At 33.1% G+C, this 10,412-nt stretch overlaps 1 protein-coding gene across 1 annotated transcript in view; it reads left to right on the top strand.

Annotated features, from left to right (window-relative positions):
• The window catches only part of LOC123705103 (sodium-dependent dopamine transporter-like), a 56,686-nt gene continuing 46,274 nt past the window's right edge, over positions 1-10,412 (top strand). Inside the window, exons 1-6 of the mRNA XM_045653727.1 lie at positions 1-107; positions 331-410; positions 865-985; positions 5,324-5,496; positions 7,998-8,179; positions 9,225-9,339. Coding sequence (XP_045509683.1) covers positions 351-410; positions 865-985; positions 5,324-5,496; positions 7,998-8,179; positions 9,225-9,339 — 651 coding nt within the window. The 5' untranslated portion in view covers positions 1-107; positions 331-350. The remainder of the gene's footprint in view (positions 108-330; positions 411-864; positions 986-5,323; positions 5,497-7,997; positions 8,180-9,224; positions 9,340-10,412) is intronic.

Here is a 10,412-nt window from a genome sequence, read left to right as displayed (position 1 = left end):
TGGAAACACTTCATTTGGAAAAGAAAAGAGATATTTGGTCAATGAAATGAAACTTAGAAATTATTAAATATAAAACGTATCAAATAGCAAATATTTAAGACTCTATTGTAAGTTTTCTAATACTTTTAGATGCATTGTGCAATCGATAGCTTAATTTAACTTATTATGAAATCAATGCATACTGGCGTTGAAAATTTTAATGAGAATTTTAATCCAATTACGGGAAGTTAATCTCACGGTGAACCGAGACCGTAATTAATATATTAAACACACTCCATTGACTAATGAACTTAAACTGATAAATAAAGCAATTACTTCTTTCATTAATAGTACTGTAAGCAACGCGAGCTATGCGGCAGAATATTATAGACCTGACCACTAGTACGTCTACCTCTTTGAGTGATAAAAATGTAAGTAAAGGAGACCAATTCTGTAAGCGCTAGCGCGCAAGAGCAACTTTTGTCTCCGCAACTATTTTGTCTCTCCCATCAACTCTATTGGGGAGTTGAGTCGCTACGTGCGCGCACTTTCTTACTAGCCCATAGAGTTAATGGAGAGACAAAATAGTTGCGGAGACAAAAGTTGCTCTTGTGCGCTATAGCTCTTATACGAATAAATACTCGTGTAATTTATGTGTTTTATTGTATTTAAATGGAATTAATAAATATATCTAAAAAAGTTATGAGCTAAGGTTTCGAAGGATTTGCAGTATAATTGATCGTGGTTTGAATTTGATTTCTTAAATGTTTGAGTTTTTTTTTTAAAGAAAATGAACTTTATTTTTATACAGCTTAATTTTCAAATAATAATATCTAATCACAGATTTTATTATAATATCGATAATCATAATATGATTTTTTTTAGGAATATAACCCGGAAGCACATTTCCGATGGGACAGCATTAAAAAGTTTGTGTATCTGGCTTACGCCTGTTCCTCCTCCATCTTCAATTTCGATGTTTTTTCACGAGTGGTTGTCGAAAACAGTACGTAATAATTTTAATAGTAGCATTTTTATTATTTTTAAGCTATTGCATAGCTTCTATCGCGGGCCTTGAGCGCGGGGACCGAATCGAGAAATTCCGTAACGAAAAACCTCACGCTCCCCACTCCGACGGGCGGAGGTGTGGCTTGAAGGCATAGCATGCAATTTCTTTACCGCGGTAGTCCCCGTGTGCCACACGTCTTTTTTTGTTTATAATAATTATATAAGTACCTGATTTGCGTAATATACCTATACGTCATAAGATAAAATACATAAACTTAATAATATAAAGTGAAAAAACTAAAACCCAACTACGACAATAACCGGCGCTGAAAAAGTATAAAACAAGATTTCAGAATACTGAACTGAACAAAGTTGCTAATGTAGTTTCAAGTAAAAGGACACAGTAGACTCTACCAAGATGCCTTCGTTGTAAATTGACAATAATGTCATACAATACTATTCTGAAGTATGCAATATTCCACTATGTAAAGATAAATTTTCATGTTTGGAAAGGCGTAGTCACACGTTGTTGAAGAGCTACGGTAGATAGGTATATTATGTAACGTGTGACTACGCCTTTCCAAACATGAAAATTTATCTTTACATAGTGGAATATTGCATACTTCAGAATAGTATTGTATGACATTATTGTCAATTTACAACGAAGGCATCTTGGTAGAGTCTACTGTGTCCTTTTACTTGAAACTACATTAGCAACTTTGTTCAGTTCAGTATTCTGAAATCTTGTTTTATACTTTTTCAGCGCCGGTTATTGTCGTAGTTGGGTTTTAGTTTTTTCACTTTATATTATTTGTACTATTTTGGTGTTAAAGTGTATTTGGGGGCATAATATTAACAAAAGTTAAACTGATGAACTAATAAAGAAGCTATGGACGAAAAGATGTGAATTATATGCAATCAGCCCATGAATACAGGTAAAGTCACGAGCAAATGCTAGTAATATATATATATATTCAAAATGTACAAGGAAAGCGCTTTCAAATGATACTAAACACGGGATATTTATATTAACTTTATTTTTTTACTTTGTATGTTTTGTCCGATAGAGGACGCCACATTAGATTTTGTGAAACCCCATATAGCCTATAACCAGCGGACAATTAAGACGCTTCTAATGATATGTCATTTGTCAAATTCTGATAAGTAGTTTAGACGTTACGAGGGAACAGATGAACATACATACATACATACATACATACATACATACATACATAGCCTGTCAAAATCATAACCCTCCTTTTGCTTTGCCGTAGTCGGGTAAAAATTGTGTGCTGGCCACGTGAAGACGCAATTTAGAGGTTTTTAATTCGTTTTGAAAACAGCAGCCTATCCATAACTGCATTGTAGCAGCCTTGGGCAGATCACGGGGACTCATCAATTCGGTAGGTGGGCTCCCAAATAAGTTCACAGAAGTAGGAACAAGGAAAAATACCAACTGAACAGCAAGGGATGTAGAAGGGCAACTCTGACTTTTCAAATAATGCAAGCTAGAGGTAAAGATTGTGTTTAATTTTCCGTGCGAATGTCCTCTTCGTCCTTTCGTGTATTTTCATTATAAAAAAGGTTAGGTCAATTAATTTCTTTTATGCTACCGGTAGCTGAATGAGGTCAAGTGTACGAGAAAACAACTTGGGAAAATAGAGAAAAACATACTGAAACAGACTGACTACTATAACCAAGACGAAGTAATTGATAAATACCTTTTCATGTTTCAAACATTCATAAACGACGTCAATACCCACACTAAGTGCATTAAAATTAAAAAAAAACACAGCGTTTTTCAACGCACCGCTAGTAATTGGATTGCTGTTCAAAGGTTAACTCACTTTTTGCAATCTTCATCAGCTTCATACAAAACGTTAAATGTCTCTCTCTCAACGTTAAATCTCTTTTGTATCCTGCATTTACGCTTTTATGCAGAATATCGAGAGCTCATTGCTTATTGTCGGATGCAATACGTAATGAACTCTACTCTTATTTATTCAGTTATTCTCTTTACAGCATTAACTTGCAGTAAATTATTACGTAAGGAGAATTTCCTACGCTTTGTGGTTGTCTGTAAAAATCCCTTTGAAGATCGCTTTTTGCTATTTATATCCTGGGGTTTAATTTATATATTTCCTAGATGATTTTATAAGGAAATGAAGGATATTTTAAACAGTGTCTTTACGCGCAGCACTGATAAAATATGAAGTTAAATTTCGATGGAATTGTAGGTACATTTATTTCAAGCACAGATTGGTATGTAATCCGGCTTATGTGCTCAGAATTTCCTTCACGTGTGTACGAACTCGGCCAAAACTCGATACGTTTTGGGGAACGAAATTGATATTGCACAGCAATTAATCGGTACTTTAGTATATTGGAAATACGATATTTCGAAGTGCAATTTATGGAAGATTTACTTTATAATTTAATCTACCTCAAATTAATTCTTCGCACTAAATACTCTATGGACTTTGGAGACTCTTTCTTTATGAAATGGTAAAAAAAATGTTTGCGTGTACTAGTACACACGTAAGAAGTGAAACTTCATTATGGCCTTATTTTTTAAAAAAATAATTTACTATATGCAACTTTACAGAAATACGTCGAATCACGCGTGGTAGGGATAAGAAAAAGATGGTGCGTAACGGAAAAATGTCACGCGTAACGAAAAAATCTTACACAATTTTTTTTCTATAAAGAAGTTTCACTTCAATAATAATAACCGGATAAAGATGTAACAAATACACAACTTTGCACATTTTACAAGAGCGCTACAATATAAACGGTATTTCAGAAGTTCTATCAAGAATTCTGCACTCAAATGCAAGATTTCATTCAGAAGAATTTATAGTGCACTTCAAGTCTGAGAAGTTTGAAATAATAACAACTTTAGACAAGAGCCGCTTTTCATTTAAATACAAGTCGTCATAGACATTGCGAATGTTAACATTATTTTCGTAACTTGAAGTACCTATTCCCTTACAATACCATTAAAAGCTCGAATTTTACAATTAATCTATGAGTTTGGTATATGAACATAAATTGCTATTGGCTGTCCTGTCGTCATTTTCAATTACGGAAGTAATTTACTTGGTAAATGTGATATAAATCGATCTGTTTCAATCTTCCGATTGAAAGGAAATTATGGTCGGATCGTCAGTGCAGTTCCCGGGACTAGTAAGCTGTGCTATTGAGGAAGGAAGATTAATAGAGGAAAGTGGGATATATCAATTTTAGATGATAATCAAGAAAACCTTTAAGGTTGAAAGGAGATCTAAGGCTGAATTTTATATTTTATTTGACTTGATATAATATGAATTATTTTAATCTTTCACAAATCGCGATATTATACCTACTTGAATCATATTATGTTAATTCTTAGACGAACAAGAGACGTTTTTTTTTTAATAATTTTATGTTATTCCTTCATTTCTATTTGATATAAGTACGTCTCATCAAAACTATAACCTAACATTGTTGAATTTGTTATTCATGTTTTATAGAAACACCCTTAAAATATACAAAACTTATGAAATAGAAACTAGACAAGTGTAAAAGCAACGAATATTTTTATTAATTAGTTTTAAAAAAATGTACGCGTTTATTTTATTGTCATAATTTTCAGAGATATTTGTTATTTTTAACCAACATTGTTATTTATTACTTGGTATATATTTTTTATTTCTGTTGATTTAATCGATACAGTGCTAAACATAATATTTCACTATTTTTTGTACACGGGTTGGGTCACTACATTTTCCACTTCAAAGTGTATCTACATATAATATACTTATCTCATTATTCACTAACTTTAGGTTTTGTGTAAATGACAACAGTTTGAGTGAAATCTCGAGATCTTATAAGATTTAGCGCGTCACACACGGTGAAGATACAAAATAACCCACAAAATTTCGGGTCATTTGTAACAGGATGGCGGTTCTACAGGGGTCTTAGTACGCAATGACAAAAAGAAAAATGATGGTCAGAACGCTGATACCGGAGACCTTAAGATACTATAACGTTTTATATCAGAGTATCTTAACATAAAATATTATAGTATCTTCACCGTGTGTGACGCGCTTAAATCTATTCAATACCGATTCATCTTATAACAAAACTAAGAGAATAACCATGATATTTTGGGTTGCAAATTTATTAAGTTAAGCTTTTAGTTTTTTTTTTTATATATATTAACATTTCGTTAAATGCTTGACAAAATAAACCATATGGCATGATAAGAATGTTCCATAAATACTACTTTTATAACAACTTGGCAGATATAGTTTGAGTTTGTTTGAGTTTGAACTTAGATAAAATCTCATTGCAGTGACGCTCGTGGAATTCATACTGAGCGCGGTAACAATAGGAATGGCCTATATGTTTATGGATTTCTTCATAAAGCAGTATACTAGAAAACTGGATACTAATGAAACCTTGAATCCGTTGCTTAGAGGTGTGACGTTCGGTATTCTCTTGCAAACTGCGTTTTGGGCTCTTATTGTGAGTATTCTAATCTATAAATCCATACTATCCATAAACTAATATTATAAATGCGAAAGTAACTCTGTCTGTCTGTCTGTTACTCAACCACGCCTTAAGTACCCACATGTTTAAACTATCCTATCTCTCAAGTTGGATCGAACTGCACATGGTGTGCGAATTTTATTATAATCGGTTATGTGGTTTAGGAGTCCATTGAGGACAAACATTGTGACACGAGATTTATATATAAGTATAAGATAAAAAGAATGAAAGAAAAAATAATGTATAATAATAAGTAATGTAAAAAAAATGAAAGTTTGTAGGCCTTGAAAGAAGATTGAATATTGTAAGTTAATTTTTAGCTTTTCTTTGTTACATATTTACCTTAATAGGTCTTCTAAATGACTATTATGGGATGTAAAAGGTTAATGAATAAAAATCATAGACTTGGCTTAAGATATTAATTAGAAACTAGACATAAAATCAAACACAAAAATCAAATACCACAATTTGCAATTGAAGGAAAATATCCTTATGAAAGTAACCTTAACTGACCTTATTATGGAAATTAAAACCCTGATAATGATTAATTAAATATCTAAATACCAAAATCGGAATCAGGAATATCCAACAAGGATCGGAAGTCTGAATTCCAAGTCCCTTATCAATAATAATTAAATATATTGTTTATAAGGAGTAAAATCATAAAAAGGAAAAAGAATCCGCTTACGAATTCCCTCTTTATTAAGTCACTTCATTAACCTTATTTAATAACTAAAACATTTTGCATTTGAACAACACACGTGGTTAAATTGCCCTTATATTCAAAGGTATTAAGTTTAAATTGCTCCGCGTTACACGAGTTACCTTGCTGTTTCCATGTCTCTGTCCTTTGATGTTTCATAAATTGAGCGGCGAGGGAATAATTACACACGTCACAGATTAGCAATGAACATTACGTTGGAGGCAGACCTGTTGCTTTTTTTTTAAATCTTTTTAAGTTTCCAGCAACTTTTGTTATTTTATAGACTTTAGAAATAATAGTTCATTATTAATCCTTAAATTTACAAAACAGTGAGCATGGCTATTTCAATAATGAATTCGTAAACAATAACACCTACGTAAAATCAGCCACAGGAAATCACTATTCCAATAATTACCTATAATGTACACAAAAGTTCACCTTTAACATTTACATTTCACATTTATCTCATTAACGATTTCGTACCGACCGTTAATTAAACATCGGGCATTCAAGGTTCTCGTATTTTATATACAAAATATACAAATACATGAACAACAGAAATACTGTTTGAAAGTTGCGCAGCGCCACTACGTTCACCCCTGACACTGGCATTGAATCTCATTGAAAATGTTTTCATGTAATTATATTTCATTTTCGCTTCCTTTCAATGAAAATTTCATTTGAATTGAAGATGATTTTAATGAATACCTGCAAATGTAAATACGGGGCTTATTAACATTCATAATTACGCTTGTGTGAACTTTATCATTTGAATGCTGGTTTATTAGTGTGGTATAAATTATGTTATAATGCTCTTTCAGTGACTAGGTTGCTTGATTTTGAATGAAGTATCTTTTTGTAGGGTTGCTTTATGTGTGTTCTCGTTTTTCGTCTCAAAAGGGTTTTAGAATGTTATAGAAATAGGAAGCCCACTTAAAATAACTAGCAAAGAATTTCAGTGCTTGGCACTATTATATTATTTTTTTAATTAATATTTCATGCAATAATTTATATGAATGCTAATAAAAATCATAAGAAGCCTTTTTCTAATACAATCATGACATTAACCTTGATATTCAAGTGCTACCATCCATATATTTTCAATGAGAAATCCTTTAACCCGCATGTCTAATAGTTTGACATGGTTCCCACGTCTGCAAACAGAATGTAGAATTCCAAACCATTTAAGCGAGCATTGAATACCTCCTGCAACTTTAACTCAATGAATTTCCTATACTCACAGATGTGTTCTCTAACAAGGCTGCACGGCTGTCGACATTGAAATTGTTTTCCCATTTAGTTCTAACAGTTGTAAGGGAAAGTGTTCAACACGAGCTTATGACGTCGTCTGAACTTGTTTATACCAGGTGTTTATTAACGGTAAAGGTGTTATGTGTATGTCAATGAATTGTGGTCATATTGTGCTTTCTGTTTACCTTTGTTAGAGTTGATTGTACGCGTGGCTACGTTTTTATTTTGATATGATGAGACGTTATTAAATTATTACAACTGATGGATTGACGTTTGTTTACATAGTTGTCTATGATTTAAAATATTACGTGATAAAACCTACAAAATTAAGTACCTATGTATTTAGATCTCTTATTCAATTATGAATTAACATAAACTTGGTAAAGACTTCTGTCTTCATACAAATGTGGTCAAAGATTTTTACTGCTCTATTTTATACCATTAAGTATTGGTATACCTCTAACGCGAGACTTAAATAGTGTTTCAATGTTCTGATATGATAAATTCTTTTCCTAACCGACAGAATGCTACAAGTCTGGCTGACTCCCTCCGCTTCCTGGCGGTGAGCCTGCCCATGGAACCCAACTGGATGTTCTGTCACCCCGGCGCAGACCAATCGTGTATAAACACAGAGGACATACTAATGAGATGCATCGCCAAAAACGTGACCAACATCAAAGCTACATCAGTGCATTTTCATTACGAGTAAGATTGTTTAGATTTTATGACATCATGACAGATAATTTAATAAACAACTATTCAAAAGTACTTCGAAAACTAAATTGAATGAATAAGTTTTAATTCGAGTGAATAACTTCATTTATCTTGCCAACCTTAGAAGTTAGACTCTTCGGTCAATTGATAATACTTCAACAAAGTTTATAAACTGATTTTGCTATTGAGCATCAAAGCCCATAAGTAGAAACCATTCAACAAGAGAACTGTATTGGCTTTCAAATGCTCTCAGTTATAGTATTCAAGAATATTGCGATACCAATTGAAATATCTCGACCTTTAAATCGCGAAGTTAAATTCCTACGTGCGCGAATGCAGATGGAAAATCTATTTGATAAATCCATTTGGAAAATTCTCTTGAAAAGATACCCGTTAATAATTTCCGTGAAACTAAAGTTGAGGTCGTCGGGTTTGGCGAAAACTGGAACGTGAAATCTCGTTACCGTGAAATGCAGATTAATATATGAGGTTCAAAAGTGACTGAGATGTGGAAAAATTGCATTCAGACATTCAGTTTCATCTAGAGCTTTTTACGTTGTAGATTAAGGTTCATTGCTGGAATTTTGGGGAAGGCGTTACGTAGATAATCATCATCATCATCATCAGCCCATATACGTTCCCACTGCTGGGACACGGGCCTCCTATGAGGGTACAGGCCATAATCCACCACGCTGGCCAAGTGCGGGTTGGCGGATTTGACATGTCGTCGAACTTTTTTAATTCTTCGACATGTCGGTTTCCTCACGATGTTTTCCTTCACGTAGATAATATTACTTGTTAATTTAATTATTACTAGTGGTCCGCCCCGGCTTCGCCCGTGGTACATATTTACGTTTTCTCTACATAAGAACCATCCTCGTACTTCAAGGAATAAAATAAAAAAAGAAATATAGAAATCGGTTCAGCCGTTTACACGTGATGCCGAATATATAGATTAATTTAAATTATATTAGCACTACTCCCCTAGTTTTATTTTAAAATTATAATTAATAGAAATATAATCTCATATTTTCAGTCGAATGTTCTTGAATTTCGACCGGAACAGCCTGTCGTCGAGATTCTTTTTGATTGCAATTGTATGGTTGTCTAATTTTTTCATCGCCTCAATCACGGATAGTGCTTTATTGAAGGTATATTATTTATTTATTTTTTTGTTTTTTACATATTATAATATAGGCTGAGCGTAGAATGTTAAGGTATATTATGAATTATGATATCATCCGTTCCATCCATATACGTTCCCACTGCTGGGACTCGAGCCTCCCATGAGTTTACAGGCTATCCACAATGCTGCCCTAGAGCGGGTCCGCGGATGTCATGTGTTGTCGAGGTTTTGATTCTTCGACATGTCGATTTCCTTACTATGTTTTCGTTCACCGTTCCAAGCAGTGGTGATGTTATCAACATGCACAGATAGATTGAAAAGTAAATACTAATTCCTTTTTAAAGTAATTAGTTCATATCCTCTTCGGGGATCTTTTTTAGAAAACTAAACAATTTATGATAGCAATTTTACTAAGTGCAACATTAGAATTTAATCAACGTCGAAAAAGAAGTGGGCGTTAAAACAATCTCAGAACTGTGAGACATAAATAAAATTGCACTACAATACATAACTTGAAATAGACATCCTAATGAGGAAATCCTAAAAATCCTATCGGTTAAGAGGAAATGGGTGAACGGAATACAGGAATCTACAGTCGTGCGAAATACGGTGTAGAATTTCTATGATTTTGTATGGAATGTCCGGGGTGTGCATTGGGTTATAATTAATGTCTCAAGTAGATTGTGAATTAAAATAATATTGTTTTAATTTGTATACTACTGTTACTATCTGGCGCAGTGACCCCAAAGTGGGTCTTGGCCTCCGACAACAAAAGACGCCACTTGTCCCGGCACAGTGCGATGTTTCTAATGTTACGAAACTTTAATTTGTATAATAAATATATTACTAACATCGTTTTTAGGGCATCATTTATATGGATTTTACAATTATCTGAAATAAATGAAAATAAATAGGTAAAACTTCCGACGCATTGAGAGGTCTTATAAGTTAGACGTGTCTATGGAACTTTAACTCAGAAATATATTTTATATATTGTATGATTTGTTGAAGTTATTATTAGAAAGTCTTATAAATGGTTCTAAGTGTCTCGTATTATTACGTTCCTCACATTTTTAAATATGTAAATTTGAAAAACTT

Source organism: Colias croceus, chromosome Z (assembly GCF_905220415.1).
Source record: "Colias croceus chromosome Z, ilColCroc2.1".
Lineage (NCBI taxonomy): Eukaryota > Metazoa > Arthropoda > Insecta > Lepidoptera > Pieridae > Colias > Colias croceus.
Note: the sequence above shows the minus strand (reverse complement) of the source record. Positions and strands in the feature narration are given on the sequence as shown.